Below are 22,305 nucleotides of genomic sequence, written 5' to 3' on the forward strand. Positions count from 1 at the left end.
GACGCGAAGAGGGAATCAAGGCTTGAAGGTGATGTGTATGCATCCTATGTTGTACCCGATGATGCAACTGCCGATATTCTTTCATCGATATAAATGCGTTTTGGATTGGTTCCGAAACGTTGGATCTTACGGCATGTCCAATGTTCTGGGGTTGATCGTTGGATTCAACATATGGATTGCACTTTGGCTCCGGTGTTCGAGGGGAGCTACGAGGGAAGAAAACAATGGAAGAATCTGGATAGATTATTATGTAATTTTTATTTTAAGTTTTTTCATGTGTAATTTGGGGTACTGTGCCAAATTTCAATATAATCCCCCTTCGCTTCGCAAAAAAAAAGTTTATTTATATCTTTATTTTTTTTACTTGGTCATATAGTTTAAAAGGGGGCAAAGACTGAAAAGCAGTAGTGTCACATAGTGCGAGCTTAGAGTAGCTCCAATGAAGCCCTAAAGATGACGCCGATTCGGAACTTCTTAAGAACACTGAGTTGGTCGAGTTCTTGAAAATTCAGTGAATGCATTGGGCCTTTTCTTCTCTCTTCCTTTCTGAACTATTTGGACAGTGCATGGATAATTTCGACGGTAGTGGCAAAAACGATTCATTCCGATGGATATGGCCCAACACAGGGGCGGATCTACAGAGGGGGCTGAGGGGGCTCCAGCCCCCCTACTCCCCAAAACACCATGGAAAATAGAGGTAAGAAGGAGGGAGAAAAAGAGGAAAGAAAGGAGGGAGGAAGAAGAAAGGGGGGGCTGGAGGAAGAAGAAGGGAGATGAGCCCTCCCAAAAGACAAATCTTGGATCCGCCACTGGCCCAACATTATTATGGTCTTGGCACAAAACGTGGTACAGTGGAGATTTGACCCCAACAAAAAAAACATTAAGAAAAAAAAAGTAAACCATGCAGGAACGACAACCAAGTGGACCATAAGCTCTTGTCAATCTTCCGGTGGCAGATCGCGTGCGCGCAGCCCACGAGCACACCACGATGACCATCGGCACCTAATGATGCTGGGGGTCCGGTCCTCCAGGGCTCAGGCGCTTGGACTCGTGCGCCGCCGCGCCAACCACAGCGGCGCGCTGCCCCTGGCCGGACACCGTCCTGAAGTTATTACTAGAAAACTGGACGGAAAAGCTGACTCCGGAGACGTCCCCCGGACCGCCGGCCGGCGTCGTCTTCTCCGGCCGTTCTCTCAAGACCCGCGCGGGTTCCGAGCACACGACGGCGGAGAGCAGCAAGGCGATGCAGAGGAGGTGGCCCGTGCCCATACGTGCCATGGGTTCTTTGCTTCGGAGGCTCTGGCACCCGAGACCGAGAGGCCGCGAGCTGCCGAGACAGTGCAGATCACTCGTGCAGGAGCACCTGCAAAGAGCTCAATACCAGATGGAGCTAGCGATGCGAGGATCATATAAACCGAAGGCGATGATGGATCGTGGAGCTGCGAGGCACACCGTGCTTATATAGGACCCGTGCAAAGCTCCTGCATTGTCTTTCGAGCCCAATGCATTGCCGAAAAAAAAATTCAGTGGACCTCAGCGGTTAACCGGCAGTTTGAGAGGGCTTTTTAGCCGGCTGACGATCACTTAAACAAACCAGAGAGTGTCTGAAAAGTAACTGAACTTTGCATGCCTCCATCCATACCCCTCGTGCACGGATGCTTCCTTCAACCACTCTCGTCGCTTCGTACTCGCACCAGGGCCGGCCATCTATCAGGGGCGGCCGAAGTGTGCTCCTAATGTGATCGAGAGACGCAGAGCAACCGGCATTGCTTCTTGTGCGAGCCACGCGATCGAGTGCCACCAGTTGCCAATGGGTAACTGACGGAGCCATGTAGCTGAGAGCGAAATTTCCATCTCCAACTTCAACTCGAGTGGAAACATACGGGTGAATCCGTTGGTATCCCCTTCCATCTTTGAAACTTTTCGTTTCGATCCACCCATGAAAGAAAAGGAGAGCGCGGCGATTGGACGAGACAGGTAGGACAGGAGTCGGCAGCCACAATACAATGGAACAGCCAATTGAAAGAGAAATGAAACGGAACTAGTGAGGACTTTTTTTAACAATATAAAGTTCTTCAACTTTTTACAGAAACACAAGAAAAATTACAGAACAGGCACTGCATTCCTATTTTGCCTGCGACCTCAGTGACAGAGGAGGTCCCAAAGACCCAAACCCATCAGCTACGCAGCAATAGATCACTCAGAGTCCCCCTACAATACTGTCAAATGGAGGGTTCAGATTGAGGATGAGAATTGAGAGGGATGGGCATTTCGTAGAGAGCACTTAGTCGAGGTGGGCAGCACAAGGGAGGCCATACAGCATTGCAGCCTGAAATGGGTTTCCACCGAAGTGTCAATCCCACATTGACATTAGCGTAAGGTTACGGAAAAGCTTTAGCGGACCACCACATTGGTCTTATCCTGTTTATTCTATTTGTTAGCAATAGTGTTTGTCAGGTGTCCAGCTGTAAATAGATAAAAGATCATTTCTGCATAATCAGAAACAGTTCTTCACTTAATGGATTACTTCGCAGCTCCAACTTAATCTACTTCTGGTCCTACACTACTAGCTGAGTGACTGGATCATTAGGATGTAAAGCAAAATCTCTTTTTCATTGTATCACCCATTAAAAAAGGCAAACAAAGTTCATAAATGTGCAGCCCAAGCGCAATAATTGGATTAGAAGAATTTTAAGCCAAAAAAAGACTCAACCTAGAGAACAGGAAGAACTTAGTAGAGGCATGCCTATTCACAATGGGAGGATATGAGGCCCAGCTGCTCAAGCTACAGCTTAACTAACAACATTGATCTAGCGTGCATATGCTCGAAAAGTAAACAATGAGAAAGAAATACCAACCCACTATGTCTTACGTTCTTAGCCATCTGATATGTCAGTGCAACCGAGTGTGCTGCAACTAGATAACCATAGCAGCTAACTAAAAGACCACAAATTTTTACCAGCTTTTAACACTAACATACCTAAAGGTAGAAGCAACAAAAATTACTGGCTTTTAACCCTATACATCAGGCTTAGGTTGGAAAGGGCAGTCTAGTCATCCACCACAATTGTTGTACGCTCATTGTTCTTGCAACTTCTCCCCAGCATCAATCTAATTTGAGTGTTGTCACGCTCACTCCAACTAGCATAGATGGAGACAGGGATTGACATAGTGCTCACCTAGTCATTGAGCTCAAGGTTATATCCCACAACCAGAATTATCAGATTATAAGGACCTATAGACACTCAACAATTGCTATGCTGTGTGAATGGACACGTCCACGGAAGCCAACCGTCTAACAAAATGCACGAGGAAGATAGTTTGTTATGTTCAGGATTGCATTTACACTTGATCCTGAGCTGTTCGGTTGCACTTAGATTCCCATGCTCCAACAGGGCGAGGCAATTCTTTCCCCACACCTGTCCCGCATCAATGCTGCCAAGCACAGAAGCAACCAAGTTACCAAAACAAACTAATGAAATATCAGGGTGAAGAACATTGTAACACAACAACTATGTCCATTGGCCATGTATATATAAATGCTCTAAATGAATTATTTCTCACGGTAGTGCATGACTTGAATTTACCGAAACCTAGACTGATTTTGGAGCTTCAACCAGAAGCACGGAATGCGCTCATTGGTGTACAGACAAACAACCCAGTTTTGGTATCCACAAATACAGGGCACTACTAATCAGCAAGATGTGTGGCACATAAGAGGGTCTAGCAACAGCAACATTGAGGAGTTCGTAAATACAGGTAATAAAATTACATGGTTGTGCAGTCAATTAGTATTGGCTCTTTCCAGTCTAAAATGTGACTACAAAGTAATCTGATAAGGCTGCATGCAAGGCACACATCAAAATGTTGTGCAACATAGTGTAAATAAGCATACATCAAGTGTACCATCTCAATTTTGATTGAACCCATATTTCATCAAATAACCTAAGCATTTCTGGTGATGTGGCTGCAGACATGCCATAAAATGGTGATGTGGCTAGCCCTGACAGTGGATCGTGTAAGCCCAAGGGCCGAAAGGGCCTCCAAACTCGCAAGCCTAGTTTTACGGATCGTCTGTGGGCTATATATACAAAAGGGTCGAGTTGGATTGGATTGGCCCATAAAAAGATTGGGCTGTACACGCAGGCCCGAGTTGGTTCAAGGATTCTAGGAAGCGAGTCGGCCCGAGGATCCTGAAATGGATTCTGCCCTTTGCGTCTCCTTCGCAGAGTCGTCCTCGGCCTCCTGAGCCGTCGCGGCGGAGGCGGCGATTGGAGGTGTCATCGGCGGCGGAGGCGGCGGCGATTGGAGGAGTCATCGCGGCGGCAGCAGCGTTGCCAAGCCTGTCGCGGTCTCCCCGTTCGTCTTCTCATCCGGATCTACTGTCCCCCGGCGGCAACCCTACCGGTAATGGCACTTCTTGGTTTCTTTCCAATGTCTGGGATTCGTGGAAGGTTCGTCTGGTTGCTGGCTCTGCTCTGCTCGGTTTGGCGGGGCATGCATTTGCTGGCAACATGCATGCATCCATGATCAATGCGAGGTGTTAGTTCGGTTTGGTTGGTGGTCAGTGGTGGACGTACTGGTGGTCACTGCCCACTTGCTCGATCAGTCACCAGGATTATAGTACTGACTTTCCCAGGCGCCGGCATGCACATGGCGTGTGAACTGTAATAGCAATTCTTTGACTGTGAAGTGTATTAGCTTTGATTTTAGTTGCTTCACGTATTAGTTACAGTAGATTTAAGTTGCTTGTTTGCAGCCACACCTGCAGCCTGGAAAAGCTGTGGCGAGCGCTATTTTAGTTGCTTCACGTATTAGTTACTCCTATTCTTTTTATTGAAAGAATAAATTGTTAACTGAATTTTTTCTTCATAGCCACTATCTGTTGTTTCATATTATTCACTGCTAGTTGTACAATAATATGTCAGCAACGGTTTATTCATATTATTCACGCTACCTCTTTTACAGTGTGTGGTATTATGGAAAGAGTTTCATCAGCAACCGCAGCAGAGGTTGAGGATGCTATATCCACTAATCAGTCAGGCAGGTCAGGGAAAAAGAGAGCCAAAGTTTGGGCTTATGTTGACACAGAACTCATTGATGGAGTGGAGAAGGCTGTTTGCAAGTATTGTAAGCTTCAGTTATCTTCTGTGCCAGGGAAAGGAACAACTCATTTGAACAGGCATATTGGATATTACTGCCATCATATCCCTCAAGAGGACAGGGATACATTCTTAGCATCTTTGAAGAACACGCCCGGTAGAGATAATTCTGTGTTCGATCATGTGGTATTCAGAGGCCTCATTGCCAAGTATTTTCTTCATGGTGAGGTTGCATTTCGCAATGCAGATGATCCGACTTGGAGAGAGATGATAAACTATTGTCAGCCATCATTCAATGTGGTCGGTCGACAAACAGTTCGTGCAGATTGTATGATGTTGTACGAAGAAGAGAAATTGCAGCTACAAGATAAGATCACAAAGTTGAAGTCTCATGTTAGTTTAACAGCTGATCTGTGGTCGTCTAACCAAAACTTGGGGTATCTTGGAGTTACAGCTCATTACATCGATGAAGAGTTTGAGCTCCAGAAGAAGATCATTGCATTTAAGCAGATCTCTTACCCTCATAACTCATTTGCTGTTCAAGATGGAATTACTGCTTGCTTAATGGAGTGGGATTTGGTTGATCGTGTGTTCTCAGTGACTCTAGATAATGCAAGTGTGAACAATAGAGCAATTAGAGACTTGCGTGCCGCTCTAGGTCCGCAAATGTTCTTTAATGGTGAACATCTACATGTCAGATGTGCTGCTCATGTACTCAATATAATGGTTAAAGCAGGGCTACAAGTCATTCCAAATGCAATTAAAAGAATAAGGGACATTATCAAGGTTGTCACCTCTACACCTTCACGGCTGCAAACATTCAACTCAATCGTGCAGACATTAGGTCTCAGAGGCAAGTCGGGGCTGGTTCTAGATGTTCCCCACCGTTGGAATGCTACATATGATATGTTGCATGAAGCTCTGAAGTACAAAGCAGCCCTCAACAGATTTGCAGCAGAGCAATTTCAAGATTGTCCTAGTGAAGTAGAGTGGCAGGACGCTGCATGGCTTCATGAATTTCTAGAACAGTTCAGTGATGCTACAAAAGCATTTTCAGCAGATAGGCATCCAACAGCTCACATGTTTGTGAAGATGATGATGGCAATCCGAGATGTATTGCTTGATAAGGCGTGGAATGCCAATTCACTGCTCAATGCATTGGCTGAAGCTATGTATACCAAGTTTGAGAAGTACTGGGCTGCACCTAGCATGATACTTCTCATAGCTGCTGTCCTAGATCCGTCGATGAAAGCTGACTTTGTCAAGTTCTATTTCATGACTGTTGAGAGTGCAGAAGTGCAAGAGAAGATGAGAGAGCTCAAACAATATTTGAATCAATATTATCTAGAGTATGAGGATTGTGAGGAACATTGCCAGTCCTGTCTTCACTTCACATGAAGAGGAAGTATTAAGTCAGGGCGAGTCGAGTTCTTCTGGACTTCGTGGCAAAAGGCATGTGGAGCTTGCATTTGCACAGTTTTGCATCACAAAACTCGAGGACTCGCTTAGAAAGATCTAAACTGGACATTTATTTGGATGATCCTAGAGCAGTTGTGAGAGCAGGAGAGAACTTTAATGTTCTGGCATGGTGGAAAAAAAACTCAAATGCCTATCCTATCTTGTCTTTGATGGCCAGAGACTTCTTGTCAATTCCTGTAAGCACGGTGTCCTCAGAATCTGCCTTTAGTTGTGTTAGAAGGATACTTGGCAAAAATCGGACATCTCTCTCTCTCCAGAAACTCTTGAAGCATTAGTATGTGCGAAAGACTGGTTGTTTGGCTTGAATGATGCAGATGAAGGTAAATTTCATATTTGAGATATATTTTGCAAAGCTGGTTATGTTTATAATAGTGGTTTAATATGTTTGTCTTGTTCATTGCAGGTCAACCAATGACTGGACAACGCATGTTTGAATCTGATGAGGAAGAAGATGCTGATTGACAAGTTAGTGCCCTAGCTGGTGGTTCATGAGAGAAGTTGAAATTGATCTGTAGTTGTGCAGCTGCATATTCTAAATACTAGGGAATATTCTCTGCAATTTGTAGACCGTATGTTTGATCAGTCCCCTTGCAAGAACCTGATAGAATGCTAGTTTTTTTTTGTTTAATATATTTTTTTATAATAGTGGTTTAATATATTTTTTATATGAGATGCCATAATGCCATGTACTGTTATGCCTTAATTATTGTTGGAACCTTAACCATAGTTTATCTTGTTGCTACTGTTATTCTACCTTGAAACATGTCAGTGTCACCTTGTTACTAATGATCCTAACAATATTTCTGCTGCTTCTGCATTGATTTATTACACACCATGTCAGTGTCACCTTGTTGCTCAATTGCCTTGCCATGCTGCTTGATTTAAGTAGATTGTTTGGCAGATGCAAGGTGGCTCCTGAATGTGAGAGACTGATGGTTCAATGTATCTACAAAAATTGTATGTGAGTAGTTCAGGTTCAGTAAGCATTCCACCATTCCTCTGACTGAATTCATTATACACTTGCTTGATGAAATGGGAGCTGCATTTTTTGTTGTGAGCGACTTCATTTATGTTATATCAACTGCATGAGAGAGCTTCTTTGGCCATGTGTGTGACACAGCTTTAGAGAGAAGGGAGCTGATGTATGCAGGCTTTAGATCTCACACACCCCATGATATGAAATACTGCTACGTAGATCAAACATTAATGTGTCAATCTGATAGGCCCTCTTGTTTCTGTTTTGCAGTCATTGCTAGTTTGTAGAGGAACAATGCAGGAAATAGCACAAAAGATTGGTGAAGTGATTGCCTTGCTTGGAGAAAGGGATCAGCAAAGTGATTTGTTTCTGAATCGTCCAAAGTGATTGGTGAAGTGATTGCTTTGTTCTGTAGGGTGCAGACATGGCCACTCTTTGTAATAGTCTTGTGTTCTAATGCTTCTTCACTTGATATTATCCATTGCCCGCCTTGTGTACTCAGTACTGTTGAAGAAACTATGCTACAGCCAAGAATTTGTGATCGTGACTTAGTTTATATACTTGTTCAATACTGAGGGTGTTCAAAGATGCAAGTGCAATTGAATTTAAGACAAATTTGGTGGATGTAATTTATTATTTCTTTTTTACATGTAATTTATTTTTTCTATTGACACATTTATTAGCTACTCAGCTAAATTACTAGTGAAGGCCCAGTGAAGACCATTGGATCGCTAGTGGTAGCACAAATTGCTAGTAGCATCATATGACTGTGAGGGCCCTTGGATTGCTGGTGGGCATGGATCCTTGGGCTCCAATAGGATCCTAAGTGGGTTAGGATTCTATGATATTAAGGATAGGATTGGATCGAGTTGACCCAAATTAGTTGGGGCTGGAGTGGGATTGGATGTAGCTAATAACAAAATAGGATTGGAGTGGGGCTAGGGCCGGATTGTGACCCATTGTCAGGGCTAGATGTGGCTGAATAACTGGAGGCTAAGGCCACCAATGAAAAATTAACTTGGGCCACGGAAAATGATAGGTACCACTTAATTATAATGAACTACAGCTTAAGTTGATAACATAAATTGAAATAAGGTTTGTTAACTTACGGTGTTAATGCTGCCAACTTCTTCAAATAAGTACTTCTTGGATCTCAGGTTGTTCGCAAATTTCTGAATCGAGTAAATGTTCATGTGGTGAAGGGATAACAAGTTCAATATAATATCCAAAAATATAAAATGGAAATTGTAAAAAAAACATTCAGATAGGATATTTTCTCCTCAAACATTGGGTGGTTTAACATCAGCATGTTATTGTTGTTAACAATAGCCCGAACTGCTAGCTCTTTAGCTTCTGCATGTTTCCTTTTCAATAAAATGCATATCTGCAAACAGAAAATATTAAGCCAAACTGACTTTAATCTATATCCATCTGCCTACAACTCAGGAATATCATCATGATGATGAAGCAAACAGGTCAGGTTAAAGAAAGGTGACAATATTAGGAGAATAAAACATGATTCTTTTTTAAAATGAGACAGGAACAGCTGAAATTTTCAAAACATTAATTTCTCAGGCTATATATCAATTCAAAAGGTAACCAAGCCTTATATCAATTCAAAAAGTAACCAAGCCTCTGGTCGTACTTTAAGAGAGCCATGCTAACATGCAACACATACTCACGTTATAGGGTTTTCTTTGGATGGTATAGTTGCAAAACCTTTTTTTATGTAAGCTTAATAAAGCATTAGAAAACCTCTACAGGTAGTTTCATGCAGCAAAGCAATTGGTACTCTAGTTATAGCATCCCGGACAAAGATAATAAAACATTGGACCGTTCTTTTATGGTAAAGTGTTTGACAGATTTACTCACATCTTCGAGCTCTTTTCTACAGGCCTCAGCTTTTTCTAAGTTTCCATCGTTTTCTAACAGCATAGGCAACTCTAGATCTGAAATGTCTCCCATCTCAGAGGGCATATGTGAGGAGATTGCAATATCCACATGAGCTTTTGGAGTTCCACTTCGCAGAATCTAAGTGAAATCAATAAGAAGATGATGATTAACACAATGCTGATTCCAAATGCGAGTGAAGTTTTTTTTGTTTCCACAATCCGGAAGTGAGAATTGACTAATAGTATCTGTAGTAACATATATTTTTAAACGAAATAAATATATGTATTTATGCTATTTACTGACAAATTTATTGACATTTTCTTTCATTCAAGGTTCCATTCATGTTAGTGATCATTGTTTCAGAACTTTTAATATGTACCACGATGACCTATATTTCCAAACGGATGTAACAATATGATATATATACTTGCAAATCTTCAGAATTTTCATAACACTTACCATTTCATTTCCCAACTCTGGAACAGTCTGAGGTGATTTTCTGCATGATCATTTGCAAAGTTGTCACTTCCAATAGAAAGACTTCACATAGTCATAAAAGATATTATTGACTATTAAGTTTCTCAAATGTGATCCTGCTAACAAACCTTACAGCTGGAGACCTCATGATGCGTTTGAGCACTGTAGGAGTTTTTGGATCTCGAACTGATCCCTGCAAGTGAAGTTAACAGCATGAATAAAATTACTCCTAAATTAATGCTGATAATTATTTTTCTTTTATAGTTTTTAATAAAAAAGGCACACAATGAATAGCTTCTGTATTTTATTACCTATATAACTGCGCATTGGTTCTGCAGTCTGCTTATCTAGTGAATTAGTTGATATCCCATTAACTTTCAGTTTAAGGCATTAAGCTCACGATAGACAATGAAAAACTAGTACTTATAAAAAAATAATCTACAGATCTAAACACATTACTGGATTTTATTGAAACCCCATAAAATGCATTTACAAGACAAACTAGAAATCTAATATCTGAGAAGATGTGTCCTACAATTCTCTGCTGTTGCATGGTGCATCTCTTCAGTTACAACGCAGTGTCTCAAAATAGAAAAGAAAAAGGAGAGTAAATGGGCTATAGTATAAAGTTTACATATAAATGAATATGATTATTTATCATGTCATTCTAGGAACTTCTATAATTCCAGGGATATTTTTAGATTATGTGATACAGAGTGAATAACCTCTCACACTGTTATGTGAAATCAGCAAGTGTTGTAGGAGGAATAGGATTGGTGGAATGATTGATTGTATTGCATTAAGCCCTTGGGCGGTATATATAGAGTTCAGAGATATGGGAGGCAAGGCAACCCATGGATACATATGGCAGTCTACGATACGATATCTAAACTACCAAATATACTCTAACATCCCCCCGCAGTCGTAGCGGGAGCATCGCAGATGATCAGACTGGAGAAGAGAAGCCAAAGGCTAACATCCCCCCGCAGTCGTAGCGACCTCGCAATGTTGATGCTGCGACTGGAGTGGAAACCAACAAGGAGCTCATACAAGGCGGTAGCCCTTTGTGCCGAATGTCGAGGTAGCCGAGCGTGAGGGTGGTGGAGCCATGGTCGAGGATGCCGTGCTGAAGATAACCATGGTCAACGTAGTAGTCGAGGTAGCCGATGTCGAGGCGTAGGGAGTCCGGCCGAGTGGCGAGCCGAGGGGCTGGCCGAGTAGCCGGTCGTGGACACCAAGTGGCGGACCGAGTGGCCGGCCGAGGCAGTCGCACATGAAGCCGCGGGCGCATAGATGCGCCATGGTGATGACGGAGACGTGTCGAGGCAGTCGTCGTGGAAGGAGGCGATGCCGAGGTCGACGCGAGCAGGGCCGTAGAGGATGTAGAAGAAAGGTGACGATGCGATCGAGGCAGACGGGGAGGGAACGGGAGGGTCGATGCCGAAGTCGATGCAGTCGAGACGCCTAAGCCGAGACATTAGCTGGGTTTGCCGAACCCAGCAACACGTCGGGGATGAAAGCACGCTCCGGTGTTGCCACTACCAGGCGCACAAGGGAGAGGGCCCCAACCATGCGTCAGCGTCTAAGGGGCCTGCAGAAGAGGTCTTGGCGACGGTGGCGGTGCGCAGAGCGGCAAAGAAGAAGGTGCCGATGCAGCCCGCAGTTGTCGAAGGCGGCGCTGGCGATGTGGTTATGCTGGACAAAGTAGAAGCAGTGCGGTAGCGGACGCAGCAACCCGAAGGCGAGCAGTCCGGGCGGAGCGGTCCTGACGCAAGGTAGCACGGCGGTGGTAGCGCTCGATGTCGGCGAAGAACTCGAATAGCTTGACGAAGACCAAGCGTGCGATGCACGCAATGACGTAGTCGTGGACGTTGTCGCAGACGTGGTCGATGAGGACGGCGTGGACAGAGTCGACGACGTTGTCAGCGGCGGTGAAGATGCAGCGGCGAGTGGCGGCCGGATGACCGGCTAGTAGCCGAGTGACCAGAGGCGATGCTACTGAAGAGTCGGGCAAAAGGCACGGCGGTGCAGCAGCAACCCTGTAGCTCGGAGAAGACGCGCGTAGTACTCGATGATGCACATCTCAGGAGCCGGGTGGTCACGCACGATCGGTTGTACGGACCGAGTGTGCGTGAGGCGAAGCGACGATGGAAGAAGTCGGCGGAGGCGTCCTGATCTGTGATGGCGATGACGAACCAATGACGAAACGTGAGAAGCGACGGGAAGGCGTCCCCTCAGCACCGCGTACCCGATCAAGCCGCACAGTCGGAGATGTAGATGCCGGTGTCGTCGATGCCGGAGTAGATGCGCGTGAGGTCGACGGGCGGTGGGCGACTCAATCTCGATCAGTGATCGAGTAAACCAAAAAGAAAAGATACAGCAGCAAAAATAGGATCCTCCAGGTGCATGTCACGGGGTACGCTTAGCACCATCGCTTGCCCTTATCTCCTCCGCTTGGACTGCATCACGGACGGAGAGAGAGAACAGGGCAAAGCAGGGCATAGCGGCGGCTGTGACGGAAGCGGTTGCGCAGCAACAAAGGGGCCATGCGGCCTCAGCCCGCGATGGCAGCCGGTGACGACACGGCCGGCTCCGCCCCCAGCGGCAGCACAGAGGGGCCGCGCGGCTCCAGCCGTTGAGCGGCCGCGAGGGGCAGGGACCCAGCAACGAGCGGAGCCCGGCCGGCGGCTCCTGAAGACGGGCGGGGTGGAGCTCCCTCCCGGCGACAAAGCGGCGGCCAATCCCCGCGCGGACGCGGTGGAGATGAGCAGATCCATCTCACAACAGCGACACTCCGGATCTGGCCGTCTCCATGGCGGCTCAGGGTCGGGGCGTGGCTGTGCCCAGCCGCCACCATGGCGGCACCGGACGAGGCGATGACCATCTGCCTCCACGCGACGAAGATGAGGTGGCTGCAGCCTGGCGAGACGGCGACGATGAACGTCCGAGGAGATCCCGATATGCTGTTGGACGACGACGATGGTGGCAGGCGGATCAATAGGATCCGCCGCCTAAACAGGGGCTCGGCCCCCTGTGGAGATCCTCATGGGTGATCTCCCCGGGGGCGCGCTAGAAGGTCGGAGAGGGGGCGCGACGGTCGTGCACGATGGAGGATTGCCGACCGGCGGCGCAAAGGAGAAGAGGCACCGAGCAGCAGAAGCTTTAGGGGTTGTGCCCTAGATCGAAACCTAAACTCGTGATACCATGTAGGAGGAATAGGATTGGTGGAATGATTGATTGTATTGCATTGAGCCCTTGGGCAGTATATATAGAGTACAGAGACTTGGGAGGCAAGGCAACCCATGGATACATATGCAGTCTACGATATGATATCTAAACTACCAAATATACTCTAACAAGTACAATATGATATTAGTTCGATAAATAGCCTAAAGAAATTCCAGTTATATAAAATTCAAACCCATGGAGAGAGACATCCCCAAGGCATTGCAACAAAGATCAAAGGCACCTAACACGGCTACACAGGACACAAATGCATATATTTCTGGAAGCAATTTACTCAGCGAGGTACCTTTGCTTCCGATTATAAAGTTTAAACTAAGCTTCTAGGTAAAATGGAGTTGAAGACAGTGTATAACCCAAGTAGAAAACTAGAATCTAGAAATGGAAATCCATTTCTTACAAAATATAATACTCAACAGGAAGAGAACATGCCTCAGGAATCTTTTGCATTATGGCTGGGCTAGGCAATGCAGGTTTTCCTTCAGGAACAGAGTTAAGGGTTTGGGATGTTGTTAAAGGGGAACCCTTGGTCCCACTCAGTTGTACTGATTCCTTCTCAGGAACCCTGTCAGACATTGGACTCCTGATTCCTAATTTTGCAACTCTGCATTCAGATAGATTATTTTAACTGCCAGTCATGCAGTTTCAGAAGGAAAAGAATAACTGGAGGATAGAGATATTACACCTTGCCCCTGTCAGATGAGAAATTCTTGACATTTTTATATCCTTGGAATGAGTAACTTGTAATGAATCAGGAGCATTACTACTTTTTAGAAGCACATGATTTGCAACAATTTTATGACCAGTGCTATGTGCTGTGCTATTTCGAGCATTCAGCAGAGATGAGTTCCCTGAGCTAGGAGGCTCAAGCCTGAAAACAATGTATAAATATTAGCATGGGATCAAATCTGACAGGATTTCAAGAATGCCACAATTACACTAAAAGGTGGTTTTTAGCTGCAAAGGTAAATGCATTTACATAGCTATATAGATATGGCTGAAAATATGTTATAATTGGCCACAATTAACTACACTTTAACACAGATTGTGTGAACAGCCAAATAATGTAATTTTATCAGGGAGCACAGTAAAAGCAGTACATCAATCAGCCAATCAGCAGTACAGTTGTTGCACATGGAGTAATTTTCCGTATAATGATCAAATATTAGACTCCATGTCCAGCAATCAACCTATTAAATCTACCTGCACAAACTGATAGACAATTGTACAAATTTGTTGCCCAAAAGCAGCCAGAAGCAGTGTTGAGAATTTGAAACAGATATCAAATAAGGATACTCTTTAGCTTGGAAGGTTAAAAAGCAACAGAGGTCCATAATGAAACTACAAAACAAGTAAAGTCGATGTGATCCATTCTACTTGATGAATCTATAAACCCCGCTTTTGCAACATCCCTTTATGAACAAATGTTCTAAAAAGTTTTAAGGCAACGTATCAGGTGCAAACCAACATCTTCATGCAACCGTGCAAACTTCTATTATGGGCCACAGGATCAACATCCAAGGGGGTGCGCAGGGAGAGTGGAAGGGGGGATTTCCAAAAGTGTGATTAGAGGCGGGCGATTAAGTGTAAAATTACCCAATCCCCCCGTGCCCCTTGGATGTTGATCCTATGGTCCAGATTAGAAGTTTGCACGACTGCATGAAGAGGTTGGTTTGCTCCTGATACATCAGAATTTACACTTTCCATGAACACATATATATCATGTTTGCAATAAATATGAAGGTCCTCATCAATTCCAATAGAAATTAATTAGATAGCACGGATAACATTGAAACTTTAAAGTGATCTTCATACAGTTCAACATTAGGTGATTAACACCAGAAAGGATAAAATACTAAACTGAAAGTAAAAGATAGCACAGATAGGTCAGATTTGCACCGTTTCTAATGAAAAATAGTTATAAAGAGCAAAACAGATAGCATAGAAATATTTTGTGCGAGCTTCATTTAGGTTAACATCACGACAGCTAGTAGCCGATATAATTAAGATACCGAAAATAATTTTCAGAATGCCAAAGAATATGAGAAGCGTTGTGATGCCAAAAAAATACCTGCGGAACTACGCCTGCTAATGGAGTTGAACCCGCCCCAAATCCGCCCCTACCCATATTTCAAGAGTCCTAACTACCACCCGCCCCAACCCACCCCGTCGGCCCAATGCCCCAACCCGAAGTCACGACGGAAGATGATATGCGACTTACGCGCCGATCTACTACCATAGCGTCCCAACCCGTCTGTGTCGTCAACCCAACCCGCCCCAACCCGCTTCATAGTGTCACCCGTTTCCACCCATCCAATAGTACCCGTATTAAAACCCACCCAAAAAACCCGTCAAGCCCCGCCCCATTAGCAGGAGTATGCGGAACCAATTATAGATATGGGACATTCATAATGTGCAAGATGAAGGATGATAATTTCTTACCCTGATTTAGCATTTCTGTCACCTTTGGCGTTAATGGAGGTGGTCAATAGCCCATGTGATGCTGGCTTGCTGTATGTTTTTGACAGAGCAGTTTTACATTTGTCAGGTCCTCCATTAGCTTGCTTGTGCTCCCTGCATATTCAAAAATCAAAACACATCCATTATTCCATACGCTATTAAGATTCATGAATATATGCTAATATGCCCATCTGTGTATCACCTTTTCAAATCTGTAGGATGTAATGTCATCTTTTGTATCACTTTACTTGCACCAGATAGTTGATTTAAGGCTGTTTCTGAAGTTAGGTCGACCCTGCTTGCTTTCATATTTGTAGACTTGGATACAAGAGAAAAACTTCCTGTCTCATTCGCCAGTGCAGATTCAACATTTCTGATTTCCATGCATGTAATTTAAGATGTTATTTCAGAAAAGTAACAAGCATGTAAATAGAACCGTTGTGTCACGCTTCTCTATATTAGATTCACTGCCACTAGATCAGAATGAAAAATGAATAGAAGCATCGCGCACCAGAAGCATAATGAAAGACTATGCAAGTATGTTATTTTGTCAACAAAGAAACTTGTGGCAAAGACAGACCTCTGCATCGAAGAGGAGAGACTCTTATGACCTGAAGTCCCTTCATCAGTTTCCTTCCCTTCATCAGTATCCTTTGTCCCATATGATGTCTTCTTCAAAAGCTTCTTATGAACTCCGCTGAAACTTCGGTTACCTTGGCTTCCTTCATTAAGAGAGGCACTTTCCTCCATAACCTCATTCTGGGAATCAAAATGACCCAACAGGCTTCCTGAGACATTGGGATCAATGGTGCTGGTGTCCTTGGATTGTGAACCAATCGACTGCTCTTTGTCATTACTCTCCAGTGACATGTGAACTTTACCAATGTCCGCTATAGTAGCACCTTTACTGTTCATAGGATCTGCTAGCAGTTGTGTTGGATCTTCACCAGACAGAGCACTGCCTGAGAAATTCTGACGAGGTATGTTAACAGCTGCTTTTGTTGGGCATATCTCTTTAGGAAGCTCTCTATGATTGCCATTGGGCGCTGAGTCTACTTTAGTTTGTTTCATTATTGCAGGACTAACACTGGTATGTTCTTGGATCTTGTCAGATGAATCAGTAGCATTAATATTTGAAGCCGGTCGACTGGCATTCTTTACACTCTCATGATTTGTCGGATGAGAAGGTCTTAAAGTGCAAACATCCTGTGTTTGGGGTTTGCCCTTACTATTGTTATCTTCAGGAATAGCACTGGTCTTAGCCGAAAGACCTCTTTGTGCATCCTTGTTACCCTCTGAGGAGACAGGGTCAACTTTACCAGTAAATTTATTCATACTTTTTTCCTCAATTCCTAGCTTTGCATCAAGACTAAACTTTCCCAGCCTGTAAGCAAACAAACCAGTAACAGAAAAACTTATAGCATGAAGTTCTATGTCACTATATCGTAAACAATTTTCAGTATTCTCAGGTCAGAAAGTTTAGCTTACTCGTTGAAATCAAAGGAGAAGGAGAAATTGTCCTTTTCACTTTCCTTTTTCCCATCAGAAAGATCATCACCATTCGAACTGCTGTGCTTCGCTTTTTTCTTGAGAGGACTAGAGAAATCCAGATCAGACATGCCCATTTTAAATGATGGTAATTTGTCAAAGGCTCCATCAAGTCCGAAGTCATCTCTGGTTAAAGAAGTAATTTGTTAGAGCCATCATGAACAACCAGCAGTTGATCGCATTAAATTAAATGTTGATGGATCAAGCCTTTCAAAAGATTAACTCACAGGTTGCCAAAGCTGAATCTCTTGCTAGACTTTGGAACTGAGTCAACACTGAAGTCAATTGTGTCTTTTCCTGATTTTGGTAGCTTCCAAGATGAAAGAAAATCATTTCCAAAATCTTCATCTGCCAATATATAACAAGCATATGTCAGGTCAAATTATTAAATTAGAAAAAACTTCCATCAACCCATAGCAACAAATTGCCGATACAGTTAACTATGATGAAGGTAGGACGAGGCAACTATGATGAACATTAACCTAAGTAGTTTCCAATCAGATATCTTCATTTTAACAGTATAACAATTTTACTTCCATGCAAAGCATAAGGTACAAGGGCCTGAGATGATAGAGCACTGACAGCTCATGGGAGGACATACCAAGGGGTGAACTTATATTTTTAGCATTTGCAGTAGGAACATCTCTTTTTCGTGATTCGTCCATAGTGTCAGCAAACTCTGGCTGCACTCAAGGAAAGGGGAAATGCATTAGATGATTAGAAACCACCAAATAAAAATAGAAGCGAGATGAAGATTGACCAATAAATATTACTACATTAGCAAAAATAAGACTCAATGGATGGACGTTATGTTACTATTGAATTAATTCATAGGGGTCACCTCAATGATGACTAAAGCGTGTAAAGTTGCCAAACAGAAGGGAAAACAAGCAAAATGGTTAATCTACTAGTTATGAAAAGTTTGAATTACTTGCCTCCCTCTCTGAGATGTTACTTCTATTCAGTTAGCACCATCCACTAACTACCTCTAAACATTAAATATATCAGCAACACAATGATGGGAGGAGCAATGCACCTTTAATTTTAAAGAGGACAATGGAGGCTTAAACATGACTTCAACTATCTACTTTACCACTGGGCCACATGGGTATACCTTCTACCCCCACACAATAGACCTGTCATCAAATGAAAAGTCTGGCCATGCAAATCTGTACAGAATCACGGTACATTTGTATGATAAACTCTGCAGAACTGAGTATACTTAAGGCGCCACCAATCAGCTATGAAATGAAATTTCGAATCTCTGCCACAAGAGAACGAAAATGATGACCTAAAGTACAACGAATGTCCTAAGAAGCAACAGGTTCTACAAGTAAAGCAAACAAAGGTCATAAGCAAGGAAAAAGGGCTATTTCCAGTGAGAGGTACATTACCCTCAAAACTGAAACAAGGGAGATACCAACATTATACCAAGCACTCATATACAGGAGAAGCGGCTTTGCTCAACTGAGTAAAGTACTGGCAGCAATTTTCTCCAAAAAAACGCAGCATGAGGAAACGTGTAAAACAGTAAAAGGCCTTAACACTAACCCAATGAACTTTCTAGCTTAAGAACACCCCATGCAGGCAAACGAACAGCATCGTGATATGGTACCAAAAGGAAATGGAACAGTTGTCAAATTTGCTTCAAATGAAACTGAACATGCCCAGGTCCGTGTACTAAAAAAGGGCACTGGTTAATGAGAACAACTAATAACAACGAGGAGAGTATCATGGTACTTTTAACTCCCTTGAAAATTTCTAATGGACCTAATTCCCCTGCCATTTGTCTTTGGATGCATTGATAGCCTAGCCTCATGTTGTGCAAAGTAGCAATGAATTAACGAGAGATTAGAACAAAATTAAGCATCAAACCGGAACGAAACTCGAAACTGAGCCAATACACAACAAGTAACGCATCTTAACATGGATCCAAGCAATTGGGGAATAGAGAAGCACTTAGTTCACTGCAGGTTAGCATTAGGGGCGGACCCACGACATGGGCCTTGTTCGGATCGCTGGCTGGACAGATGGCTGGAACTGTGGTGGCTGGAAATTACTGTGGCCGCTGAAAACGGCTGGTGGGAGTGCGGCGGCCTGCGCAGCCGTTCGGCTGGCTGGGCCAGCCCAGCCAGCGCAGCGCATCCGAACGGGCTGATGGTGGTACATTAGGGTTTGGGATGCTCGGTTTCGCACAGCAGGAAGGGACGGGAAGGGGCGGGCATACCTGGTGGATGCTCGTCGCCGGAGAAGGACCCGACGAAGACCTGGCGAGAGGCGAGGGCGGCGCTGCTCGCCCAGTTCTCGCCGCCAGGAAAGGGAAGGCCACGAGACGAGAGAGAGAGACGACTGCACTGGAGAAAAAATTTCAAAAGGAGGTGACGGGCTGACGGCTGTGGACGCAATCACGCAACAGCCAACAGGCTGGGCTCGCTGAAACGCGCAGCGGACCGTCTCTGGGCTGGCTGAAACGCGCAGCAGAGAGGCAGGCAGCCAGCGCGACTTTTTCTTTTTTATATTTTAAAAAATAAAAATTTCAAAAATATATGTCTGTTTTGAAAAATTTCGAAAATAGCCCCCGGTCGCCCACCCCAAGGGCGACAGGACCTTAATGTAATTTTTTTAAAATTTGCAAAGAGATCCCTGACCGGGGGTGTGTGGAGGGAGGGGGTCCTGTTGCTCCCCCCACGAACGACAGGGGCCTGTCGCCCCCCCCCACCCCCCCACGGGCGACAGGGGGTCTCCCACCCTATATAAGCTCTGGCCTCCATGCCTCCATTCACTTCTCATTTGAGCTCAAAAATTGTACTAAAAATTTAGAAAAAAAAAGAGGGGTGAGGAGAAGAAAAGCGGCGAAGCTCTGCCGAATTGCGCACTTGTGATCTATCGGTAACTTCCGTATGAATCCATTGATATTGTATAACAATTTAATTTAATTAATTAGCGGATTAGCTGAATTAGATTTGGTGCTTTATAACACTCGTTTAGTATTACAATTTCGGTACTATTACAGACTTGTTTTTAAATTAATTATGAATTAGAATAGAATTATGACAGTAACTTATTGATATTGCAGCATAAGGCAATGGTTGCCTCCAATTGTGGAGGATTTTCATGTACCGAAGAAAAATCTAGTATAATACTTGATATCATGACCCATCTTGTTATCAGTAAGAAGTTGGATCCATTAGCGGATAGTACGATAGAGATGGTATTGTCCAAAGTAGTAGAGTTTAAAGATTTCACATTATTTCGAGGTATTACAACGCAAGATGTAAAGGGACACCTGCTAGAACGTCGGAAGATATACATGAGAGTATGTGAACTAGCGAATCATCCTAATATCATTAGATTCTTACAAAGTTCTTGTAAGATATGGATGCGGTCAGAGGTGTATGAGATGCACATTAAGGTAACTCTCATTCAGTTCTAATCCCGTTCGTCATTTCGAATCCATATTTATGAAACAGTAACATTTGGTGACGATCCGGAGACCTCACCTGTCGCTCAGGACGCAAAGAGGGCTGCGGTGTCTGCTGCTGAGAGATCCCAAGTGGTGCTCCTCCAAGCTGTGAATACCCCAAGACATCGGGGTCACCGTGTGCGCCAGGTGAGTCTGGAGTCAAACTGTCGAGTTCGTCTAAGGTGACGCCCTCGTTATCTGGAACGAACGTACTCGAAACAAACCCTGCGTAACATATAAACGTAAACCAACATATGTTGCGTGGTAAATTAGTGAATGTATTGAGAGAGTGTTTTGTACCAGGTCGAAAGGAGGAAGAAGATCCGGCACCCGCATCGGGTAGAATCCTACGCATAAAATCCAGTCGTCATGACATGTAGAAACCGAAATACGAAACATAAACTAACCTGTGTAGGCCGGTATCTGTGGCCCCGATACCATCCCTGGATACGGTCTGGCAACTGGTGGTGCCCCTCTAAACATTCCAGTATGGCCGAACGCAGTAGCTGGATCGTATCCTGTTTGTGATATTAGTAAATATGTAGCAACACTTGATCTAATTTTAAAGAGATATCTACGTTACCTGCAGTTGTGTAGTACTGAGACGTCGGCTGGTGCACGGTCGCCGGACACGGGAACGACGACGAGGCCTGGGACGACCCGTGGCTGTCTTCATAATGCACACGGCTTCCCAAGTTGTGCAGTACTGAACGCAACTAGTCACGCTGCCTCGACCATGCCTCTGTCTGCTCAAATTGGGTCATTGAGGATCCGACACGTACCCTCGTCAGGTAAGTCGAGCAGTCCGTCTCCATCATATTGCAAAGGCGAAACTGCATCCATTGAGTAAAGAAACAGTTAATAACACATGAATTATCTTATGAATATTAATATATATATATATATATGCAAATATGATCAAGAGACTCACCGTGCCAGCTAGTGCCTCCACGTGGTGCCGGGGCATAGCTATCCTGAGGCCTCGCCTGGTGTGCCTGCGGGTGAGTGTCAACATAAACCAGATGAGCCCAAGTCCGGGGTAAGGTGAGGTAAGCCCTAAAAGAGCTGTCTGTGTATGGTCCTATTGGATGGACCAAGTGCTCGTCTGTCTGTTCCCATTGGTCCACCCACGGCTGCATCTTGGTGAGCCAATCAGCAGAGCACGGCAAGCCACTCCTTGACAACCTACAAAACTGGACCACGAAGAATTGTTAGATTTGACACGAATGTATGAGCCAAGTTCATTCATAATTACATGTGGCCCTGGCGACTGACACGCTCCAACGCGGTGGGCACCGGAAACTCCTGGCGCTACCCAAATTGTCTCCTGACTCTCCAGGGGCAATATGCCTCAATTGCGATGTCGTAAACCAGGACGGTTGTAGTAAGCCACAGGCTCGCATTCGCGGATCAGTGCGAAGACAGGCCTGCTGGTGCACGTGTAGCCACAGCCTCTGGGCTGTAAGGCTCCCAGACAACGTCCTCAGGCGTCAGCATGTCGAGCTCTGAAACAAACTCAGGATATGCGCGTCTAACCTGCGCATGCGCCCAGGACCTCTGCAGTCCGAATAAGTAAAATTAAAAGTGCGCTAATGCATCGTGTAACAATGAATAACAAAATTAGATTTGTTGCGAACGTACCTGACGCCAAATCCAGAGAGTTC

At 44.5% G+C, this 22,305-nt stretch overlaps 1 protein-coding gene and 1 long non-coding RNA gene across 6 annotated transcripts; one reads left to right on the plus strand and one right to left on the minus strand.

Annotated features, from left to right (window-relative positions):
• Positions 1-2,038: 2,038 nt before the first annotated feature.
• LOC120673476 (uncharacterized protein At4g18490-like) lies at positions 2,039-19,533 on the minus strand. 5 transcript variants are annotated; one of them, XM_039954319.1, is made up of 15 exons: positions 18,215-19,167; positions 17,780-17,861; positions 17,406-17,526; positions 17,119-17,304; positions 16,211-17,014; positions 15,833-16,003; positions 15,613-15,744; positions 13,856-14,041; positions 13,603-13,774; positions 10,056-10,120; positions 9,910-9,949; positions 9,430-9,588; positions 8,831-8,941; positions 8,667-8,744; positions 2,039-2,329 (listed from the first exon to the last, which is right to left on the minus strand). In XM_039954319.1, the coding sequence occupies exons 1-15, from the start codon at positions 18,248-18,250 to the stop codon at positions 2,285-2,287; spliced, it is 2,388 nt and encodes a 795-aa protein (XP_039810253.1). In that variant the 5' UTR covers positions 18,251-19,167; the 3' UTR covers positions 2,039-2,284. The 5 variants fall into 5 exon arrangements, with proteins under 5 accessions (XP_039810253.1, XP_039810254.1, XP_039810256.1 ...); XM_039954320.1 differs by lacking the exon at positions 2,039-2,329 and adding an exon at positions 2,647-3,435 and having other exon boundaries at positions 18,215-19,162; XM_039954322.1 differs by lacking the exons at positions 2,039-2,329; positions 18,215-19,167 and adding exons at positions 7,512-8,078; positions 19,406-19,533.
• Positions 6,700-7,539, plus strand: LOC120673477. The gene is made up of 3 exons (XR_005674665.1): positions 6,700-6,901; positions 6,985-7,046; positions 7,483-7,539. It is a non-coding gene; the product is annotated as an uncharacterized LOC120673477 (long non-coding RNA).
• Positions 19,534-22,305: the final 2,772 nt, after the last annotated feature.

Source organism: Panicum virgatum, chromosome 5N (genome assembly GCF_016808335.1).
Source record: "Panicum virgatum strain AP13 chromosome 5N, P.virgatum_v5, whole genome shotgun sequence".
Lineage (NCBI taxonomy): Eukaryota > Viridiplantae > Streptophyta > Magnoliopsida > Poales > Poaceae > Panicum > Panicum virgatum.